The 25,613-nt window shown below is 35.1% G+C and overlaps 1 protein-coding gene across 1 annotated transcript in view; it reads right to left on the bottom strand.

Annotated features, from left to right (window-relative positions):
• The window catches only part of STK31 (serine/threonine kinase 31), a 91,085-nt gene that overhangs the window by 26,076 nt on the left and 39,396 nt on the right, over positions 1-25,613 (bottom strand). The window contains 11 exon segments of the mRNA XM_060020608.2: positions 7,619-7,741; positions 10,844-10,993; positions 11,724-11,810; positions 13,334-13,459; positions 14,077-14,202; positions 16,336-16,416; positions 17,764-17,865; positions 19,094-19,225; positions 20,802-20,921; positions 22,221-22,337; positions 23,962-24,141. Coding sequence (XP_059876591.1) covers positions 7,619-7,741; positions 10,844-10,993; positions 11,724-11,810; positions 13,334-13,459; positions 14,077-14,202; positions 16,336-16,416; positions 17,764-17,865; positions 19,094-19,225; positions 20,802-20,921; positions 22,221-22,337; positions 23,962-24,141 — 1,344 coding nt within the window.

The raw sequence follows: 25,613 nt of genomic DNA, 5'->3' as shown, positions 1-25,613 counted from the left end.
AATGGAAAGAATTGAGGACAGTGTCAGAGACCACTGGGACAACATTAAATGCACAAACATTCGAATTATAGGGGTCCCAAAAGAAGAAGAGAAAAAGAAAGGGTCTGAGAAAATATTTGAAGAGAGGATACTTGAAAACTTCCCTCACATGGGAAAGGAAATAGTCAATCAAGTCCAGGAAGCGCAGAGAGTCCCATACAGGATAAATTCAAGGAGTAACATGCCAACACACATAGTAATCAAACTATCAAAAATTACAAAGAGAAAATATTAAAAGCAGCAAGGGAAAAGAAACAAATAACTACAATGGAATGCCCCATAAGGTTAACAGCTGATCTTTCAGCAGAAACTCTGCAAGCCAGAAGGGAGTGGCAACATATTTAAAGTGATAAAAGGGACAAACCTACAACCAAGATTACTCTACCCAGCATGGATCTCATTCACATTTGACAGAGAAATTAAAACCTTTACAGGCAGCAAAAGTTAAGAGAATTCAGCACCACCAAACCAGCTTTACAACAAATGCTAAAGGAACTTCTCTAGGCAGGAAACACAAGAGGAGGAAAAGACCTACAAAAACAAACCCCGAATAATTAAGAAAATGGTAATAGGAACATACATATCGATAATTACCTTACACGTAAATGGATTAAATGCTCCAAGCAAAAGACACAGACTGGATGAATGGACACAGAAACAAGACCCATATATATACTGTCAACAAGAGACCCACTTCAGACCTAGGGACCCACAGACTGAAAGTGAGGGGATGGAAAAAGATTATTCTAAGCAAATGGGTATCAAAAGAAAGCTGGAGTAGCAATTCTCATGTCAGACAAAATAGACTTTAAAACAAAGACTATTACAAGAGACAAAGAAGGACACTACACAATGATCGAGGAATCAATCCAAGAAGATATAACAATCGTAAATATTTATGCACCCAAAATAGGAGCACTTCAATACATAAGGCAAATGCTAACAGCCATAAAAGGGGAAATCAACAGCAAGACAATCATAGTACGGGGCTTTAACACCACACTTTCACCAATGGACAGAGCATCCAAAAAGAAAATAAATAAGGAAACACAAGCTTTAAATGACACATTAAACAAGATGGACTTAATTGATATTTATAGGACAATCCACCCAAAAACAACAGAATACACTTTCTTCTCAAGTGCTCATGGAACATTCTCCAGAATAGATCACACCTTAGGTCACAAAGCAAGCCTTGGTAAATTTAAGAAAACTGAAATCGTATCAACTATCTTTTCTGACCACAACGCTATGAGACCAGATATCAATTACAGGAAAAAACTGTAAAAAATACAAACGCATGGAGGCTAAATATGCTACTAAATAACTAAGAGATCACTGAAGAAGTCAGAGGAAATCAAAAAAATACCTAGAAACAAATGACAATGAAAACACGACGACCCAAAACCTATGAGATGCAGCAACAGTTCTAAGAGGGAAGTTTATAGCAATACAATCCTACCTCAGGAAACAAGAAACATCTCAAATAAACAACCTCACCACACCTAAAGCAATTAGAGAAAAAACAAAAAAAAAACCCAAAGTTAGCAGAAGAAAGAAATCATAAAGGGCAGATCAGAAATAAATGAAAAAGAAATGAAGGAAACAATAGCAAAGATCAATAGAACTAAAAGCTGGTTCTTTCAGAGGATAAACAAAATTGATAAACCATTAGGCAGACTCATCAAGAAAAAAAGGGAGAAGACTCAAATCGACAGAATTAGAAATGAAAAAGGCAGAAATACAAAGGGACACTGCAGAAATAAAAAGGATCAGGAGAGATTACTACAAGCAACTATATATGCCAGTAAAACAGACAACCTGAAAGAAATGGACAAATTCTTAGAAAAGCACAACCTACTGAGACTGAACCAGGAAGAAATAGAAAACATAAAAAGACCAATTACAAGCCCTGAAATTGAAACTGTGATTAAAAATCATCCAACAAGCAAAAGCCCAGGACCAGATGGCTTCACAGGCAAATTCTATCAAACATTTAGCAAAGAGCTAACACCTATCCTTCTAAAACTCTTCCAAAATTTAGCAGAGGGAGGAACACTCCCAAACTCATTCTACGAGGTCACCAACACCCTGATACCAAAACCAGACAAAGATGTCACAAAAAAGGAAAACTACAGGCCAATATCACCGATGAACACAGATGCAAAAATCCTCAACAAAATACTAGCAAACAGAATCCAACAGCACATTAAAAGGATCATACGCCATGATCAAGTGAGTTTTACGCCAGGAATGCAAGGATTCTTCAATATACAGAAATCAATCAATGTGACACACCGTATTAAAAAACTGAAGGATAAAAACCATATGATAATCTCAACAGATGCAGAAAAAACTTCCAACAAAATTCAACACCCATTTATGATAAAAACTCTCCAGAAAGTAGGCATAGAGGGAACCTACGTCAATATAATAAAGGCCATATAAGACAAACCCACAGCCAACATCGTTCTCAATGGTGAAAAACTGAAACCATTTCCTCTAAGATCAGGAATAAGACAAGGTTGCCCACTCTCACCACTATTATTCAACAGTTTTGGAAGCTTTAGCCACAGCAATCAGAGACAAAAAAGAAATAAAAGGAATCCAAATCTAAAAGAAGTAAAACTGTCACTGTCTGCAGATGACACGATACTATACATAGAGAACCCTAAAGATGCTACCAGAAAACTGCTAGAGCTAATCAATGAATTTGGTAAGGTTGCAGGATACAAAATTAATGCACAGAAATCTCTTGCACTCCTATACACTAATGATAAAAAATGTGAAAAAGAAATTAAGGAAACACTCCCATTTACCACCGCAACAAAAAGAATAAAATATCTAGGAATAAACCTACGTAAGGAGACAAAGACCTGTATGCAGAAAACTATAAGACAGTGGTGAAAGAAATTAAAGATGATACCAATAGATGGAGAGATATGCCCTGTTCTTGGATTGGAAGAATCAACATTGTGAAAATGACTCTACTACCCAAAGCAATCTACAGATTCAATGCAATCCCTATCAAATTATCAATGGCATTTTTCACAGAACTAGAACAAAAAATTTCACAATTTGTATGGAAACACAAAAGACCCCAAATAGGCAAAGCAATCATGAGAAAGAAAAATGGAGCTGGAGGAATCAGGCTCCCTGACCTCACACTATACTACAAAGCTACAGTAATCAAGACAGTATGGTACTGGCACAAAAACAGAAATGTAGATCAACGGAACAGGATAGAAAGCCCAGTGATAAACCCATGCACATATGGTCACCTTATCTTTGATAAAGGAGGCAAGAATATACAATGGAGAAAAGACAGCCTCTTCAATAAGTGGTGCTGGAAAACTGGACAGCTACATGTAAAAGAATGAAATTACAACACTTCCTAACACCATACACAAAAATAAACTCAAAATGGATTAAAGACCTAAATGTAAGGCCAGACACCATCAAACTCTTCGAGGAAAACATAGGCAGAACACTCTATGACATAAATCACAGCAAGATCCTTTTTGACCCACCTCCAAGAGTAATGGAAATAAAAATAAACAAATGGGACCTAATGAAACTTAAAAGCTTTTGAACAGCAAAGGAAACGGAAACCATAAACAAGACAAAAAGACAAACCTCAGAATGGGAGAAAATATTTGCAAATGAAGCAAACTGACAAAGGATTAATCTCCAAAAATATACAAGCAGCTCATGCAGCTCAATATCAAAAAAACAAACAACCCAATCCAAAAATGGGCAGAAGACCTAAATAGACATTTCTCCTAAGAAGATATACAGATTGCCAATAAACACATGAAAGGATGCTCAACATCACTAATCATTAGAGAAATGCAAATCAAAACTACAATGAGATATCACCTCACACTGGTCAGAATGGCCATCATCAAAAAAATCTACAAACAATAAATGCTAGAGAAGGTGTGGAGAAAAGGTAACCGTCTTGCACTGTTGGTGGGAATGTAAATTGGTACAGCCACTATGGAGAACAGTACGGAGGTTCCTTAAAAAACTAAAAACAGAACTACCATATGACCCAGCAATCCCACTACTGGGCACATACCCTGAGAAAACCGTAATTCAAAGAGTCATGTCCCACAATGTTCATTGCAGCACTATTTACAATAGCCAGGACATGGAAGCAATCTAAGTGTCCATTAACAGATGAATAGATAAAGAAGATGGTACACATATATACAATGGAATATTACTCAGCCATAAAAAGAAACGAAATTGAGTTATTTGTAGTGAGGTGGATGGATCCAGAGTCTGTCATACAGAGCGAAGTCAGAAAGAGAAAAACAAATACCATATGTTAACACATATATATATATGGAATCAAAAAAAAATGGTTCTGAAAACCTAGGGGCAGGACAGGAATAAAGACACAGACACAGAGAATGGCCTTGAGGACACGGGGAGGGGGAAGGGTAAGCTGGGACAAAGTGAGAGAGTAGCATTGACATATACACTACCAAATGTAAAATAGCTAGTGGGAAGCAGCTGCATAGCACAGGGAGATCAGCTTTGTGCTTTGTGACCACCTAGAAGGGTGGGATAGGGAGGGGGGGAGGGAGATGCAACAGGCAGGGTATATGGGGATATATGTATACATATAGCTGATTCACTGTGTTATACAGCAGAAACTTTACAACACTGTAAAGCAATTAATACTCCAATAAAGATGTTAAAAAATAAAAGAATAAAAAACAATGTACATCCCCTAATTTAAGAATATATTTTATTGTTAAAAAACGTTAACCATCATCTGACATGCAGGGTTGCCACAAATCTTCAATATATAAAAAAACACAATATATGTGAAGTGCAATAAAGTGAAGCTCAATAAAACAAGGCATGCCTGTATTAATAGTTCATTCCTTTTTATTGCTGAGTAATATTCCAATGAATATATAGCAGACTGTTTTTCCATTCATCTGTTTATGGACATTTGGGTTGTTCCCATTTTTTGGCTCTTACAAATAAAATGTCTTTGAATATTTTTGTACAAGTCTTTGTGTGGACATATGCTTTTATTTCTCTTGGCTAAATATCTAGGAGTAAAACAGCTGGGTCATATAATAGGTATATGTTTAACCTTTTAACAACTGCCAAGTTGTTTTCCAAAGTGGTTGTTACATTTACATTCCCCTCAGCAATATATGAGAGTTCTAGTTGCTATACATCTTAGCCAACACTTGATGTGGTTAGTATTTTTAATTTTAGACATTATAGTGGGCGTGTGGTAGTATCTCCTTTTGGTTTTAATTTGTATTTCCCCAATGACTAATGATATTGAGAGCATGTTTTCACATGCTTATTTACCATCTGGACATTTTATTTGGTAAGTGCCTATTTAAATATTTTGTCCATTTTTGAGTTGTCTTCTTATTATTCAGTTGTAAGAGTTCACTGTAAGCTGTATAGAAGTCTTCTGTCAGATATATGTTTTGCAAATATTTCCTCCAAGTTTGTGTATGACTTGCCTTTCATTTTTGTAACAGTGTCTTGTGAAGAGCACAATTTTAAATTTTGATGAAATCCAAATTATTTTCTTTTATACTTGATGTTTTTTGTGTCCTATTACAAAAAATCTTTGCCAAACTCAGTAAGATTTTCTCCTGTATTTTATTCTTGAGTTTTAGAGACTTAGGTTTTACATTTTGGTCTAATATACACTTAGAGTTAATTTTTATACATTGTGCAATGAATGAGTCAAAGTTTATTTTTTAAGTACAGATACCCAATTGTTATCCATTTGTTGAAGACTATCTTTTCCCTCATAGAACTGTCCTGGCACCTTGGTCAAAAATCAACTGACCATATTTTAGTGGGTGTTATTTCTACTGTCTCTATTCTGTTCCATTGATCCATGTCTAACTTTACATCAATATCACACTGTCTTGATTTATGGTAATTTTATTAAGTCTTAAAATCAGTTAAAATCCTCCACTTGTATTCTTTTTCAAAATTGTTTTAGCTATCCCAGATCCCATGTATTTTCATATAAACTACAGAATCTGATTGTCAATTACTGTCAAAAAAAAAAAAGTAAGCCTAGAAGGAGTTTTGTTGAAATTGTATCAAAACTATGACCAATTTGAGAAGAACTCACATCCATACAACACTGATTCTTCCAGTCCATGAACATGGCGCATCTCTCCATTTATTTACACCTTCTTTAGTTCCTCTCAACAATACTTTTGTAGTTTTCAGTATAAAGATCTTGCAAATCTTTTGTCAATTTAGCTCTAAAAGCTCCATATTTTTTATACTTCTGTAAATGACTGTTTAATTTCAATTTCCTAGTATAAAGAAACCCAATTAATTATTATACTGACTTTGTATCCTGCAACCTTGCTAAATTTGTTGGTTTTAGTAGCATTAATGTATATAACATTCATAAAGATTTTCTACATAATTAATCATGTCACCTGCAAATAAAGATGTCTTTACTTCTTCATTTTCAAACTGTATGCTTTTTGTTTTGTTGCCTTATTTGACTAACTAGAACCAGGATTAGCAAACTACAGCCTGTATGCCAAATCCATCCCACTGCTTGTTTTCATGCAGCATGCAAGCCAAGAATGGTTTTCACATTTTAAAATGTTTAAAAGAAAATCAAAGAATACTATTTCATGACACATGAAAATTATATGAAATTCAAATTTCAATATCCATAAATAAAGTTTTATTGGAACAGAGGCACTCACTCATTTATGTACTGTCTATAGCTGCTTTCAGGCTAAAGCAGCAGAAACCATATGTCCCACAAAGCCTGAACTATTTACCATCTGGCCGCTTATGGAAAATTTTGCTGACCCTTGGGCTAGAACCTCCAGTACAATGTTAAACAGAAGAAGTGAGAACAGACATCCTTCCCTGTTAACACTTAACCCCTCATATTTCACAGGAAGAATGGGTTTAAACCATGGATTAGAAATAGCTATTTGGTTTACACTCAAAGCAGGAACTTTTACTCAAGGCTTATTTAATATCATTTAATATTTATTTTCCATATATGCATGAATTACTTCCAGATTAATATAGGACAAAACCATCCTCACTGTTAATCTTGACTTCAATAAAACTAAGACAGTAGCATGCTATGTAAAACATATTATCAAGCCAATTTTTAGAAAGTACACAACAGATGATAAGAAGTACAGCTGACTCTTGAACAACATGGAGGTTAGAGGTGCCGAAGCTTGGCACAGTTGAAAACCCGCATAGAATTTATGGTTGGCCCTCCATATCCCTGGTTCCTCTGTACGTGCGCAACCATGGATGGAGTGGTACTATAGTATATACTTCTGAAAATGAAACTGCGCTTAAGTGGACCCAGGCAGTTCAAACCCATGTTGTTCAAAGATCAACTGTAGAGCAACAGTTTATGACAACCTTTTAAAAACAAGTGGGAAGAAATTTTTTTCTACCTAAAATCTACCACTATTTTTTATTCAGAAAAATATACTGAGGAAAGCCACTTCAAACCATCACTTTCTATACTGAAATATATATAAATAAATGACTTATCTGTTTCAATAAAAAAATAACATACCCACAATAAAAGGCAGCCATAAGCATATAAGTCAGAACTTGGAGAAGCAGGTTTTCCCATTTTCAATTCAGGTGATAGCAAACTCAAGTCACCAATCATCATGTTCACTGAGGCTCGCTGACTCTACAAAAACAGTAGGTTAAATATTTTAAAGGCAACACAGTTGAGGCAGCATTCTGTGAAGTAATCTGCATTTAATCAACACAAAAAATATTCATTTGAAATATTTTATTCTCTCTTGCTTTCAAATATTTTTACCTAATTTCCACTATTATAAATTGCTCTTAAAATCAGTCTCATGAAATTAACAGTGAGACTATGGTTACATTTCACATTGTAGACTCCAGCAGACTAAAAACTAAGAACTAGTGGTTCTTTAAGAATTTGGTACTCTTTTGTAAAAAAAACACACTTCATAAGGGCTAGAGGCAGTGCTATTTTCTAATTCTGAAAATTCTAAATAACTTTTAAAAACCACAAGTCTACAAAGTACTTCCTTACTGACCATTTTCTAAGTACACCATTTCCAATGTGCCAAAGGATGATGAATGACAAGAACATGAACCCTGGATTCAGACAAACCTTGACTGCAATTCCCACTCTGCCATTTATTTGCTATGTGACCTTGGGCTTTAACCACTTTGAGCCTAAATTAATTAATTTGTAAAAAGGAAATTAATTAATTTGTAACTACTTTACAGAGTTATTGTAAAGGTAAAGGTAATCAGTACAATAATTACCCAGTACATATCACTACCATCATTATCCTTGCTTCTCAGAGTGTGGTCCAAAGACCAGCAGCTAGAGTATCACCCAGGAGCTTGTTAGAAATACAAAATCTCCATCCCAGAAATGCTGAATAAAAATCTGCATTTTATGTACACCTGAAACATATAGTATCATATACTAGTTTTAACTCAATTTCTAAAAATTGCATTTTAACAAGATTCCCCAGGAGATTCACATGCAGTATGATGTATGAAAAGCAATGTTCTTGACTACAGTCTGCTTTTCAAATTACCCTTCCTGATTAGTACTTCAATCTGAGAGTGGGTGAAAAATGCAGCAAAAGGTGAGTTTAATCCATATTTCAAAGTAAATAATTTTAAAGAGATTAAAAACAATGTTTTGTTGGATAATAACAGCTGACAAATCAGTATAAAACAGGAAGAATTCTTTGGAGTCATATCTATAGTTGTGCAAATGGCATGTTCAAAAGGTAAACTAACCAGGATCCCTATGAATTGAGAACTTTTTAAAACTCACAGTTCAGTTATTTTTCTTAAGATGTTATCCTAATTTTCATTAAAATAAACATTTCAGCAAATCTACTATGTATAAATCCTCTATAATCCAGCATTTCATTATAGTTTTACATTTTTATTTTCTCTTCTTTTTGGGGTACCACATGAACACCACTGAAACTGTATACAGACAGGTGGCATTATCCTATAACTTGCAGATGACCAACAAATAAAGCATTATGGGGACTTCCCTGGCAGTCCAGTGGTTAAGACTTTGCCTTCCAATGCAGGGGGTACAGGTTCGATCCCTGGTCAGGGAGTTAAGATCCCACAGCCTCGCGGCCAAAAAAACCAAAACATAAAACAGAAGCAATAACTGTAACAAATTCAATCAAGACTTTAAAAAAATGGTCCACATCAAAAAAAACTCTTTAAAAAAAAATTAAAAAGCATATGACTTTTACTAGTCAAAAGGGAACTCCTCAGACAATAAAATATTGGCAGGGATGTTGAAAAACTGGAATCCTCATACATCGCTGATGAGAATGAAAAACAGTGCAGCCATTTTGGAAAACAGTTTTGTTCATTAAACGGTGAAACACAGAAGAGTTACCATATAACCCAACAATTCCACTCCCAAGAAAACATATCTCCACACAAAAACTTGTATACTGATTTTCATAGCAGCATTATTCATAATAATCAAAAAGTGGAAACCCAAATGCCCACAAACTGACGAAGGTAAAAACAAAATATGGCATATCCATACAACGAAATATTATTTGGGCATTTTTAAAAGGGAATGAAGTTTAGACACATGCTACAACATGGATGAACTTTTAAAACATTACGCAGAGTGAAATAAGTCAATCACAAAAGGCCACACATGATTCCATTTATAGGAAATGTCCAGAAGAGGCAAATCCATAGGGACAGAAAATGGATTAGCGGTTTCCAAGAGGCTGAGTAGAGAAAGAAAGAGGGAGTAACTGCAAACCGGTATGGGGTTTCTTTTTGAGGGTGATAAAAAACGTTCTGGAATTAGACAGTGGTGACTGATGCAGAACTTTTTGACCATATTAAGATTAGTAGTGAATTATACACATTATGGTATGTGAATTATATCTCAATAAAGCTGTTATTTTAACAAAGAGAACTGCTCCCTCGTGATTGTATATATGTATTTTTTTCTTGTGGTACATGGGCCTCTCACTGTTGTGGCCTCTCCTGTTGCGGAGCACAGGCTCCGGACGTGCAGGCTCATGGACCTAGCCGCTCCGCGGCATGTGGGATCTTCCCGGACCAGGGCACGAACCCGTGTCCCCGGCATCGGCAGGCAGACTCTCAACCACTGCGCCACCAGGGAAGCCCCTCGTGATTGTATTTTGAAACTGCCCATTCTACCAAAAAGAAAAAAAAAAAAAAGATCACAATATGCTCTTTAATTGTCTGATATTGTTATTCCCACAAATTGCCTCTTCTGAGGTAACATGACACCAAAATTCACAGGCAATGTCATCAAACTCGAACTTGAATTAAGTGGAAAAGTCCAAGGTTCCCAAGTTTCTAAAAATGCCCATTAATCAAAAAATAGCAAAGTATGTATATCTAAATTTAATCTATCGAGGGGAAGGGCACCAGTAGACTGGGAGACAGGAGATGGCCACCTAGATTTCCTTGTGTACTTCCAGCAACTAAATGTTTCTTGATGAATTAACTGATTAATGCTAATGCTGTCAATGCCATTGACTGTAATTTCAGGCTGCTCCTAAGACTTACGGTTAAAAAATATAATGCACAACTTTAGAAACTCTTGTTCCAGCACCCACCTGATAACACATAATTGCTTGCACTATATGACACACCTTAACTGAAGGCAAAGGTCTTATAATAAATTACCATATGATATAAAAGTGCTGAACTACTGCCTAATAATACTAAATGAAGTCTAGAACTTATTTACAAAACCACTATATTTTACCACAGATTTGGTGAAGTCAAAATCTCCAACAATTCCCTGTTGACGGTTTAAAGCAAATACATTGTTCTGATGAAGTGATCCATGAATTATGTCAGCCTTGTGCAATGTATGCAGGCCCTGGGCAACACCTTTCATGACCTTTAAAGCTTCCTACAGACAAATATATACAAAAGAAGTCAGGAAGTAGACAAATCATTGTAACAGGTGAACATTTTCTCTAATTAAAAGACTTTTCCAGAAGTGACTAAGCTTCCTCCAAATGAACCTTTAAAAAGAATACAGCAATAGAGAAAGAATTAAAGGACAGAAGTCCTGATTATATAACTGGTAATACCGTGTGTGTGTGTGTGTGTGTGTGTGTGTGTGTGTGTGTGTGTGTGAGTGACTTAGAGACTACAGTCTCTAAGAAGACTTGGATTACAAATAATGAGCAGAAGGCATCTAAAAAAGAAAAAGAGACTGAAAAAGTGTTACTGGGTAGCAAGAATCTGGGCATCCTTTATTGTTATTACTAATATAAATTTACAATAGAAATTAAAGCTATTGCTTAAAACTTAAAATACCAAGTGCTATACTACACAATTTACATACAGTACAACTTAATAGTTATAAGGATGGGCTTTGGTGCCAAAAAGACCCAATTCCAAGTCCCAACTCAGCCACTGGATGAGGGACCCTGTGCAAGTCACATTAATCTCTGTGAGCCTCATTTTTCTAATCTGTATATAACAGGATAACTCATATCACAGGGCTGATATGACAATTAAACAAAATGAGTCAAAACTGTACACTGTATAAAGCATGTAGTATATCCTCAATAAACTTTAGATGTTATTTTTCTCATTTAATACATCCATGGAAATAAGGTTTTTTTACTTACTTCTAAAGTTAAAGGCATGCTGGATTGAATAGCACTCAGGTTTGCCCTAGGATAGTATGGGACCATCAGATAAGCCATAGGATCAGACTGAGAAGCAAAACAGAGAACGAGAATCTAAGTGAAAAATTCTTCAATATATTTTTAGTATACAATGACTGTACAAAATAACTTTTCTGGAAAGAATTACTTCTGTGCTGTGCAAAAGCTTTTAAGTTTAATTAGGCCCCATTTGTTTAGTTTTGCTTTTATTTCTTTTGCCTTGGGAGACAGATAGCAGAAAATATTGCTACAATTTATGTCAGACTGTTTCTTCTACGTTCTCTTCCAGGAGTTCTATGGTTTTATGTCTTACATTTACGTCTTCAAACTATTTTGAGTTTATTTTTATATATGATGTAAGGGAATGCTCTAATTTCTTTGTTTTACATGCCTAGCACCACCTTTTGAAAAGACTGTCTAATTAAACTTAAAAGCTTTTGCACAGCAAAGGAAACTATCAACAAAATGAAGACAACCTACGAAATGAGAGAAAATATTCACAAATGATGCGATTAACAAGGGGTTAATATCCAGAATATACAAAAAGCTCATACAACTCAATATCAAAAAACACCAATCAAAATATGGGCAAAAGACTTGAATAGACATTTTTCCAAAGAAGACATACAGATGGCTAACAGGTACATGAAAAGATGCTCAATATCACTAGTTATTAGAGAAATGGAAATCAAAACCACAATGAGGTATCACCTCACACCTGTCATAACGGCTATCATCAAAAAATCTACAAATAACAAATTCTGGAGAAGATGTGGACAAAAGGGAGCCATTATACATTGTCAGTAGGAATGTAAATTGGTGTCGCCACTATGGAAAACAGTATGGAGGTTCCTCAAAAAACTAAAAATAGAACTACCATATGATCCAGCAGTTCCACTCCTGGGTATATATCCGGAAAAACCAAAAAAACTTATTCTAAAAGATACATGCACCACAATGTTCATAACAGCACTATTTACAATAGCCACGACATGGAAGCAACCCAAATGCCCATCAATAGATGACTGGATTAAGAAGATGTGGTAGATATACAATGTGATATTAGCCATTTAAAAGAATGAAATACTGCCATTTGCAACAACATGGATAGAGAATATCATGCTTAGTGAAATAAGTCAGAGAAAGACAAATACTATATGATATCACATACGTAGAATTAAAAAATAATACAAATGAACGTATATACAAAACAGAAACAAACTCACAGACATAGAAAACAAACTTGTGGTTACCAAAGGGGGGAGGGAAAGTGGGAGGGACAAATTAGGGGTATGGGATTAACAAATACAAACTATTATATATAAAATAGATAAGCAACAAGGATTTACTGTTTAGCACAGGGAATTATACCCATTATCATGTAATGGAATATAATCTGCAAATATACTGAATCACTATGCTGTACACTTGAAACTAACACAATATTGTAAATCAACTATATACTTCAATTTTTAAAAAGTTAAAAGGAATTAATTACTTCTCCAAAGCTTGGAGCTAAAACGCACTTTAAATAAAATGTTTTCTGCAAGAGATTAGCATAAAAACTTTACCTTACACAAAAATAGGAATATCAATGGTAGCAACCCAGACTCTTCTTTAGCTTCTCTCCAAGCTCTGTGATACGCGGCTGCTCTCTGAATTACCCTGGCTTCTGTGTCGACATCCACAGAATAGCCCTTGTACCAAAAAAAAAAAAAAAGAGGGATTGGCAATTCCAAGATTAAAAATCTCACTCTAATTATATATCATTCCAACTTAAATTAGATTTTTATATAAGTTAAAATATAACTAAATTTATTTTTTTAATACTTTTTCTATCTGCTTTAAATGATATGATATAGAAAGAAAAGAACATTTCTACCAGTAGCTTAATATACACTCTACAATATGCATTCACTAAAGCCAAAGTAATTATCCTACTATCATGATTAACAGTTTTCCAGGTCAATGAAGAGAAGAAATCAAAGAACAGAAGACTGTGTTGGCAAAATAGTTGAGATTTCAAAGAGAAATGTAAGAAAAACAAGAATTTTAAAAGGCTCTTGGCTAGAATGTAATAAGTTCACCCGAAAAAAGGAAAGCAAGTATATTCTATTAAAGACATACATTATTTAGGGAAATGAGAGAAACTTTAAATTCAAAATTAGTTCCGGCAACCACACTGGAAGCATAATCATCATACCAGTCAATTCACATAATTTAGAAAATAAACAGTGGGTCTTTACTTTCCTGAAAAGTACCACCAACACTCCCCTTTGTACTTCTGAATCTCCCACAAGACCAAAGAACTTACCTTTAAAAGAATTATCTGCCCGTTAACCTCAGAACATACCAAAGGACGCTTCCCGCTAAGTTCCTTCATGGGCTCAGCATCAAGAAGATCCCTTTCCAAGCTCATTGTAAGAAGACCACCAGAGTTCTAGGCACAAGTTTTTGTTACAGTTGAAGAATCCAAATAATCCCACCACTTTTAAATAACCAACAAAATTAGTTACATACTATTAGATGGACTGGACATCAACCCTACTGGAGACACCAATAAATAAAAATATTTAAAGTTTCATATTTTTTCTATTTCCTGACTCTTGAACTCCCACCCAAAATGTAACGACCATACGTTTAATCATTGCAACAGCTCTCTAACAGATTCTTAAGATGACTGGGAGGAACCAGACGTGCTTCCAAGGGACCCTGATGTTTACTTGGAAAACTTCATGTGTTTCCTAAAAAATATTAAAATGATGACAAATAAAAAGGAGACTGTACAATGGGAATGAGATGTCTAAAAATTATGACTACTGTGAACTCTAACACCCCTGCCTCTGAAGTGGAATCCTCAGAAGTGAAAATGGCTTTTAAATAATTTAACTCTACTAGGTATTTCTGCTACTTTTTAAAAGGAATAATTTTTTTGCACTAAAACATGACTATCAACATTTTAAATCAAGCTGAGTTTTACTATGGTAGAGTTTTAGTAAGAGGGGTTGTGAATTTTTTTTTTTTTTTAAAGTGTTGTCAGCATATTTAAGTAAGCCACAATACATAATCCACAGGGGTTTCCTAAGGATACATCACAGGAAAACATCTTAAAATAATTAAAGGCATCCATAAGCCACAATTCGAACCTTTTATAATCTTCCACAATAAAACAGATTAGCATATTTTTAAAATTAATTTTCAAGTCCTATATAGCACCACATATTCACTCACCCATCCTATAAGAGAGAGTCTCTAAGCAAGAGTTAAATAATTGCAAGGAAAACACTACATTATTTTAAAGTTCAGTCTGAAAAGATTATACAGTAATTGCTTTAACAATTTATGGGACTTATTAATCTTACATATTTATGAGTTCACAAGTCTATGTGAACATCCCTTTATGTACTGTATTTAAGCTATTATCATGGACTTAATGACAATCTTAAAGAATACACATCTTGGGCTTCCCTGGTGGCGCAGTGGTTAAGAATCCGCCTGCCAATGCCGGGGACATGGGTTCGAGCCCTGGTCCGGGAAGATCCCACATGCCGTGGAGCAACTCAGCCCGTGAGCCACAACTACTGAGATTGTGCTCTAGAGCTTGCGAGCCACAACTACTGAAGCCTGCGTGCCTAGAGCCTGTGCTCCGCAACAAGAGAAGCCACCACAATGAGAAGCCCATGCACCGCAACAAAGAGTAGCCCCCACTCGCCGCAACTAGACAAAGTCCCACGTGTAGCAATGAACACCCAATGCAGCCAAAAATAAATAAATAAAATTAAAAATAAAAAGAAAAGAATAAACATCTCATCTAGTCCCTCATCCCTAGCAGACAACATAAAACACAGAGCTAACAGATTCTGCTCTGAGAGCCGAAGTTTACCAATCCTGCTCCACAGAGTCCTTCTAATACACTGATCTCCCAGACTTTGAATCCTGCCTGCTTTAACTTAAAAGATAAATTCTGTTTAAATTCCTCATGACTATCAGTGTCCTGCTTTTTTTTGTGTGTGGTACGCGGGCCTCTCACTGCTGTGGCCTCTCCCACCGCGGAGCATAGGCTCCGGACACGCAGGCCCAGAGGCCATGGCTCACGGGCCCAGCCGCTCCGCGGCACGTGAGATCTTCCCGGACCGGGGCACGAACCCGCGTCCCCTGCATCGGCAGGTGGACTCTCAACCACTGTGCCACCAGGGAAGCCCAGTGTCCGGTCCTGCTTTTATTCTAACCTGGAACAGAAGCTAAACTGCTTCATCACTTCAAAAAATAAACACCTGTAATTCAAATAAGTGCCATGCAATGTATTGAGTGGGTATGAGGAAAAGAGAAAACAAAGGAAAACATGCAAATTGATATAAAAATTGACATAAAAAACATGCAAATTGATATAAATATAGTATGCAAGTATTAAAGACAGTCTTGAGAAAAGTTCTAATAATACCTAAAAACCACTCCTCAGGAACATTTTCATAAAGTAAGGATATTATAAATTTAACACTAACATATAATGTTAACGTCATCACTTTTCAACACTCTCTGCAGAATAGTAATTCTCAGGGGAAACAAAGCTTACCATGTACTTAAGTAATCCTATTTCAGGATAAAGTAGAGGAAGCTCAGGGAACCATTTCTGTACCAAGCTATTCAGCTTCTCCTAAATTTAAAAAATATTTTTATTATAGATCAATATACATTCAATTGTGACATGTTGGTAACTCCCTTATTATATATCTAACAAGATATATAATCTAATAATATATATAACCTCATAAAATATATAATCACTGATTTGGCCTTCTGCTACAAGAAATATTAAACGAAAACCAAGAGTCATTTGGTTCTAAATTACCATCTTACTAACAGAAGAAAAACTTAATTACCAATTTTAAGCTTAATATACATATACAGGCACAAAAGCTTGCCTAAGGTCAAAAGTCCATACTCATTCACAAGCTAAAATGAAAAAGTGTCATGTAAAACCAATTTGAGTCATAAAATTGTGACTATTTCTCAAAATAGTAGAACACAGTACAAACACAGAACAAAACAGAACACAGTAACATTTTAAAATAATGGCTATTTCATGTTAGGAAGAAAAAAATCATAAAAGCCTTGAAAGAAAAAATTAACATGTAGCTCTGCAAAAGCTACTTTGAAGCAAATGTGTAAATTGAGAATCCTTAGAAAAGTCACATCACATGTTTATTCAGTAAAACTTCTAGATACTTATCAAGTTCCTGGGAGATAGCTATTTTATCCAAGGTTCATAAGGTGAACAATGAAGCACACACTGTCAGATAAGTTTGCTAAATAATGCATAACACTTAAAATGCCTATTATTTTCATAGTATTTTTATTTTTCAGAGGCACTGTTTCTTATCTTCTTTCCCATAACATCCCTGAAACATAAAATACAATATTCTTTCCATTTTAAAGACAAAATATGCTGACTAACTCTTCCAAAGTCACAAAAATTCATGGTAGAATTTTCCCCCAACCCAGTAGTTTTATTTTGTTATATTCTTCAACTAAATTATGATGCCCTATTAATGTTTTCATTGCAGTTTTAAGCTAAAATGATGTTCATACAGATTTTAATAAAGGAAAAAAACTTTAGGCTTTATCTTCAACAGAAAACAAGCAATATGCAAAAGTGTCTGTTATGATCTCGATTCTTGTAAAAACAAGCAGAAAGCAAACTAAAAGGAAGTAAACTCAAAAGTTAAATGTGATTATACTACTGTTACCACTGAGTGAGAACATTACAGATGATGTTTCTTCTTCCTTATACTTTTCTGTAGTTTTCACATTTGGCACAATGGTTATGAATTATTTTGTCATCAGAAATTAATTTCTAAATTCACAAACATTACTATACCAACTTAACTATGCCAATATAATCTCTGATCTTTTGATTATAGTACACTTCATAAAAATGGATATTTGAATTCAATTTTTACAGTAGAAACTAATTCAAAATTTCAAAGCATCAAATACTTACATATTCCTCCCGCTCATGATAAATTTCCTGAAAGACACTATTCTGCAACTGAGTTATTTCCTGTTTTATTTCCTCAATCTCAGATCCATCATGGTCATCGGACTTTAATCAGAAAGAAAAAAGTGACCTTATAGACTTATGAAAGTAGACTCAAAACAAGTCTTCCTAGTAAGAATTAATGCAACTTCTACAGCAAATCACTCTGTCTGATTTCTATTCATCCTTCTATACCTAGCACATAACAATCTCTCATAACACTTGTCGAATTAATATTTATTAGTTTATTCTAATCCTGACTTTTCCAAAACCTACAAAAAGGAATTATAAAAATAAAGTCATAAAATTAATTACATAGATTTTTCTTATCTCTTAATTTGCTGTATATTTTCTCTAAGATGACCAACTGCCACCATAAAGTAAATGTCAAGAATAGGAACCAGAATACAATTAAACTCCCTGGAACCTTTTTCTATGTAAGATTTGATTTTTAAAAAATTAGTAAACATGTGGCATGTCTACTACAAGAAAGACAATATAGGACTCACAAAGACTCCATAAAACTCTAAGATAATTAACAAGCCTCCTTAAAAGGTACATGTTTTCAAAGTTAGATGTTTCTATAAAAGTTAAAAAATTAAACTAAAAAAGACCCCATTCCCCACAGCCCAAAATAGGATAAAACTAGAAAAATTTTAAACTATTAAATTAGTTCTACTCCATGCTTAAATGCTCCAATGAGGAAGAAAGCTAACTCAAGTTGGATTAAGATATAATGTAAATCCCTTTGACAAGTAAATTCTTTGTTCAAGGAAACAAAGAATGCCAGTTTATTCACAGTTTCAAGCCTAAAGAAGGAGGTTTAGTCCAGTTTAAAGTGTCCTAATTCTTCCAGTTCTATTATAATATGAAAACAACTTAAACTATTTGCAAGAAATAGTATGTCCAGCCATTAAAAAGAGAGCTAACAAAAGACATCCTGATCTTTACAACAAAATTCTGCCTTTGGGGGAGTACCCCACTGCCTTGCAGCATGTAGCAGGCTTGTTTTTAATAGACATTATAACAGTCCATTATCAACAGTTTTTTAAATTATTCGAAAATGCTTATCTTACTAACAACCAAGGCAAAGATGTAAAATGTATTTTTAAAGCACTTCATGACATGGGAAAATGTTTACACTATTAACGTAGTTATTTTATTTAAACACAAACACAGAAGGGAAAATAAAACAAAATGTGAATAATTTTAAAGAGTGTATTTATGCATTACTCTTACACATAAATAAAATGAGGTACACACAGAGTTCACTAAGAACCAACTGTTTCCTTACTTCTTCCAAATTATTCTTTTCAACCAATTTCCATCTCAGTCGAGCCTTTAAGCTTTTCAGTGTCTTTTTAATGGACAGCAAGTGATCCACATTGGGGCTCTTATTTAAACATTCAATAATCTGTTTCTTAAACTAAGTGAGAGAAAGAGTTGTTATATTTTCAACACACAGACAACAATATTAATCGAACAGTCGCTTCCTGACCACTCATTAGTTTTCTATTAAGATTCAACTAGTATTTACTGAGTTCAGATTGAAATAAGAAATTCTTCAATTTTCAACAAGACAATTCTACCCACTGATTTCTTAATTATCCACATATCTATTTAGAAGAGTATCATTCTAGCAATCAAAGAAACAACGGGAAAAAATATTTCAAGCTGAGACACGCAGTGAGACACACTTTGCTACAGAAAATGCAAATTGAATTTCTAGTGAGGATGTAAATTGAAATTACCCTTCCCAAAAGTAGTTTGACAATATGTATCAAGTTTTAAGAATGTTCATTCCTTTTGACTTAGTAATTAACAATTTTTAGGAATCTATTTGAGGAAATACACACAAAATTATGTACAAAGATTATGTACAGGGCTTCCCTGGTGGCGCAGTGGTTGAGAGTCCGCCTGCTGATGCAGGGGACATGGGTTCGTGCCCTGGTCCGGGAAGATCCCACATGCTGTGGAGCGGCTGGGCCCGTGAGCCATGGCCGCTGAGCCTGTGCGTCCAGAGCCTGTGCTCCGCAACGGGAGAGGCCACAACAGTGAGAGGCCCGCGTACCAAAAAATAAAAAATTAAAAAAAAAAATAAGATTATGTACAGTGTTATTTATGGTAAAAAAAAAAAATGGAAGTAACCTTAACATCTGATAGATGAAAGGTTAAATAACACTGTACATCTATGCAAGAGATGATGTTTTAATCACTCAAAATGACCGTATACAAGAATTATTAATCATATGGGCAAATGTTTATAATACACAATTAAATGAAGAAAACATTTTCAAAACAGTTTACAAAATGATGCAGTGTACATAATATTCATACATACATATAAGTCACCATTCACAAAGGAAATACTCTGAAACTAGCAGTAAGTATCTCTTAAGCAAAGGGGACTATAATCAATGTTTTTATTTCTTATCTTTCTGTATATAGCAAGTTTTCTACTGTAAGCTTGTATAGGCAAAAAGAAAATGAGGGCTTCCCTGGTGGCGCAGTGGTTGAGAGTCTGCCTGCCGATGCAGGGGACATGGGTTCGTGCCCTGGTCCAGGAAGGTCCCGCACGCCGCGGAGCGGCTGGGCCCGTGAGCCATGGCCGCTGAGCCTGCACGTCCGGAGCCTGTGCTCCGCAACGGGAGAGGCCACAGCAGTGAGAGGCCCGTGTACCGCAAAAAAAAAAAAAAAAAAAAAAAAAAAAGAAAATGATAAAAGTTATGTTTTAAAGGACATAAGAAAATCAAAGATTTAAGACAATAAAAAAATCTCAATATATTTATATCAGTGAAATGTCATTTCCACTACAGGATGAATTATCAGAATTACAGAATATAATTATTAATTATATACCAGCTAACAATGGCTATAGTGTTTTTCTACAATAGTAAATAATTTATCTACACACTGGGTATTAAACTACTTGAGAAAAGTTTAAGTATTAAAAATTTCAAAGCATCAGTATATAAGACCAATAATATAAAGCATAATCCAACCTCAACACTGTCCTTGTACTTGGATTGTACTGTGGCAATAAGCCTTTCCTCTGAACGGATCTTTTGTACTACTTGACTATATGCATTTAAAGTGATCTCCTTGTCTGCATCACCTTGCTCCTAAATGAAATCATACACACAGATTTATATACAAAGGAATACAAAATAGTTAAAACCTTTGATAACAATGGATACACTTTAAAATGATATCCTTAACGAATTTCTATATCTATTTCAAAGTATTTCTTAAACATAGATATTTTTCTAGGGAGAAGAGAGATTGATATCAAAGATGTTCATACAGGAAATTTTATTCCCATAACGCTATTATACTTAAAGCTGTCTGAAGTAGAGTGTTAAAGGAAATCAGGGATACTGTTATGCTAAATGTAAGAACTAAACAATATATAGAACTTCAACACTTTATTTTTAGATATCTGTTAACAACCCCTTCTAAAATCAAGCCTGACTAAACCATCTAAATAAGGACAATTTGACAATAGGGAAATATAGTAATGCGTATTTTTTAATGCCAATCTTTATAAAATCACAAAAGGTAAAGAGAAACAGGCAAAATAAAGAACATAACCAATGAGACTTTGGTAGGCAGCCTGAGAAACTGGTTAAGAGTTCCAGTGAGCAATATTAACATTACAAAATACACTAATTTTTAACTTTACACAGCAAAAGAGAGTATACACAGTAGGGAAAGGGAGCTACTAATCAAACTTGTGTATCCACTTCCAAGAGCTGTTTCAGATTTTATTTCAAGTTTTCACAAACTCTAAAGAGTCTTATCTTACACTTACAGTCACTGGGTATGACGGACTCAAGAATCAAGTGCTAACGAAAGCTGACACACTCAGATTAAGAGTTGTTTTCCTGGGGCTTCCCTGGTGGCGCAGTGGTTGAGAATCTGCCTGCTAATGCAGGGGACACAGGTTCCAGCTCTGGTCTGGGAGGATCCCACATGCCGCGGAGCAACTAGGCCCGTGAGCCACAACTACTGAGCCTGTGCATCTGGAGCCTGTGCTCCGCAACAAGAGAGGCCGCGATAGTGAAAGGCCCATGCACCGTGATGAAAAGTGGCCCCCGCCTGCCACACTGGAGAAAGCCCTCGCACAGAAACGAAGACCCAACACAGCAAAAATAAATAAATAAATCTGTTAAAAAAAAAAAGAGTTGTTTTCCTGGAATTAAACATTAGATTTTTTTTTCATGTGAAATATCCTACTAAAATCAAAATACCAACCACCCTGTGGAAGAATAAGACTTCACACTGTATTTGGATTAGAACTTGACGGTGTTACTATCTCAAATAGGCCTTTACGAGGAAAGCTAAGACTAGTCTTAACACTCTACCTAGTAAGGAAACCAGTTTGCTTCAAAGGAAGCAGTAATAAGACTATCAATACTCACAATCAGAGATATCTCCAGCTCTTTGCAGACACTTGACCCAGCCTTTTCTAGGATTTCATCAATATTACCAATTGTGTCTTCAGAAGTCAGTGATTCTTCCACAGATAGATCAAAGGCCTCGTGTGCAAAAATAAAAAACATGAAGTATCTCATTTAATTATTTCAATTAGTATTGTGTCCTTATACCTGGAGCAGAGCATTAACCTATGTACTGGGCATACATAGGGGGAAATAAACACAAGAATCTTAAAGTACAACCCTCACAAAACTTATGCACCAGAAAGAAAAGGTATACACACCTCACATGCCTAAAGAAAACACAGATTTTTGTTTAGGTAATTAGTGATTAAGAGAGATGAGAGGACAATACAGAGGAAAATTATGAAAAAAAACAGGGACAAGACCAAGATGTTTTGGGGGAACAGTAAAAGAGGCAGTCTGACTAAATACTGGTAAAGAAACTTGACTGCTCAGGTAGCAAGTTTAAATCTGACAGGTAGTGGGCGGACAATATCAGCGTTTATACAAAGAAGGGGTATGATTATACCTGGTACTTAATGATGACCCACTAGCATTAAGGAATATGAAGATTCAAAGTTAAAAATTAAACCCTGATAGTTTCCATCTCATTAGGAAAACTAAGGTGCTTTCTATCAGGAAACAGACTTTATAATAAGGTGTTAAATAGAATAGACATCAGGGGCCCAAACTATAATACAGAACATAAATGTCATAAGCAGTCACTTGGCTTTCAGAGGTTCAGATTTGTGTTTATGGAGGTCTAGATTTGGGAAACGGATACGGAAATGAAAGAAAAGGATAACAGATAATTAACCTAAATGGAAAGACAATTATGATCAATAACAAAAGAAGACAAAGAAATAACTTAGTTACATTAATGTATCCATAAGAAAGTACCAAAAATGAAGAGTTCTAGAAGTAGCAGGAGATTAAAGATTTTTTTTTCCCCAGACAAAGCTAGAACTGCATATTTGGAAATCATTCACACCGAGAGATAAATGACACTATAGGTGTCTTTCCCTTTGCTCAGGAGGATGTAAAGCACACAGAAGAACACAGAATCAATAACAAAATTAGGCCAAAATTTAATTAAGGTTCTGAGTACACTACACAACGCCACATGCCTCCAAGCCTTTTAGGAAATTACATGGTGTTTTCACAATAATAATTAAGAACTAAAAAAACAAAAAGATATGCAAGATACCTTTTCTAATATCAAATGAGACTAATATTCCCCATTTACTTTAGATATCTTTAGGATATTTAAGATAACTAAAACTTAAAAGATTTACACTGCTAAACAACATTGTAATCATGGCTAGTTAGCCAACTAATGTTAAAACACATATGTCTTGCTAAAAAAGAAACCAAAAAGAGGAAAGCTCTACTACCCTCAAAGCACATACCCTTATCTCTATACCATAGCTGTAAAATATACACTAGACTTGTAATAAACTCCACTGATATTATCTTACACCTGTAATTTGACTGAAGTTGTTTTCATATATGTCCTAAACAGAGAATGTAAATGTGTAAATCCCTCACTCTTCTATCCCAGCATTCTCATTCATATTCTCATTAATATTTTTTCTCTTTTTTATCTCTCTCTCCCTCCCTCCCTCACTCTCTCTCTCAGAAAGAAGTAAATTACATGTGGACAATTTAAAAATAAAACATTCCCTGGTTTATGCTACGACACCACTCGGCAACAGCTCGTTACCTTTAAGGTACTCTGAAACCATGTTACCAGATGTTGTAGAGAAACCTCTGTTTCACTTCTAACGCTGGTGAACAACTCTCTTTTATTACACTTCCAGTCATAAAATTTCTTCAGTATTTCTTCAGAGTTTGTCCCTTCTTTGGCCTGTCCATATACTGCTTCTAAAGAGGCTGACAAATCCTGCAGAGAGATACTTCTGTTTTTTAAAGTTTATTAATTTTATATTACGATTCAAGCACCATATTAGAATCTGAGAGAAAAGTAGTATGTTGAATCCCTATCTTTGAGCATTTTATAAATAAAACTTAGAATAATTAGACATAAAAGCATAAGACTACCTATAAGGTGATTTATTTGGACTGTAAGAGTAAACGTTAAGTGAATTAAGGTTATAAATAGAAGGTTTTATATTCTTAGGTTTTTAATCAAGTAGAAATTATCCTTTTTTCTCTGACTTTACATAAGAATCACTACTATTTTGTCCTGATATGGAAGTTTCTAAGAGCTACTGCTAAGTAAAAATAAACATACCAAAACATTCAAATAATTCCAATTAAGGAAAGACATTAAGCATATATGTGTGTGTGTATGTGTGTGTGTGTGTGTGTGTATGCACTTAAAAGCATTTTTAGAAAGGCTTAGAAGAGACAAAAGAGCTTGATGGCTCTCTCTAGGAATCAGACTCTAGAAATGTCACAGAGACAAGAGGAAAACTTAATAGACCCCAGAAATTTTTATCACAAAACTCTGAGAAACCCTTGGAAAGAGAGAGGATGGCTGGTGCTTGGCATTGAATGAATACAGTCATATCAAGTGGGAGAAGGCCTGTACCACAGCAGAGAATATCCTGTGGGACAAGAACTGTCTTCATACGCCCTTCTTTCTCCCTCACATTGGTCAGGAAAGCAGCAGCACAAGCAAGAGGCAAGGATTTATACAAGTACAGTATAAGAACCTAGATGAGGCAGAAACTGATAACCAATACAAAAGGATTGGCCAAGCACTCTCTTTTCTTCCCTTTTGCCCTGAATACCTGGTAGCATTTACACCCATGGGTAGCAGCCCCTGGAAAAGAGCAGTGGCTCTTTTCCTCCCAGGACTGGGAGGTCCTCTGAAGAGTAAGATCACCTAGAAGAAAAGCCAATAAGAAGTAGTTGAGCCCAGACTGCAACCCTAGAAGTTCTGAGTAACAACCCCATCCTATTCCCTAAACCCATGTGAAATTACGGTCCAAGCTTTCACCCCTCCCTAGGTCCCATTACCACACTATCACATATGTATACAACAGCACACTAAGGCAGTTTATAATTCTTCAAGAGAATATGAGGTCCTGAGGGGAAGTACAGGGGAGGATGAAATGTGTGAATAATACAAGCATTCCGAAAGAAATATAATAAACTAAGCCACCTTATAAAAAGGAAGCAAAATCAGTAGCCCAGATAATAGTAAGAACTCAAAATAAACATAACAAATATTCTCAAAGAAAGAAAATTGGAAACATAAAGCAAAACCAAGTAGCTATGAATAACAACTGAAATTATTAAGTATGAAAGAAATAATCTTTGAAATAAAGAACACAAGGGATTGGTTAAGTGGCAGAAGAAATACAGCAAAAGAACCAATTAGTGACTAGGTGGTTAAGTCAAGGATCC

Source organism: Delphinus delphis, chromosome 9 (assembly GCF_949987515.2).
Source record: "Delphinus delphis chromosome 9, mDelDel1.2, whole genome shotgun sequence".
Taxonomy (NCBI): Eukaryota; Metazoa; Chordata; class Mammalia; order Artiodactyla; family Delphinidae; genus Delphinus; species Delphinus delphis.
The sequence above is the reverse complement of the archived record's forward strand: the minus strand, read 5'-3'. Positions and strand labels throughout refer to the sequence as shown.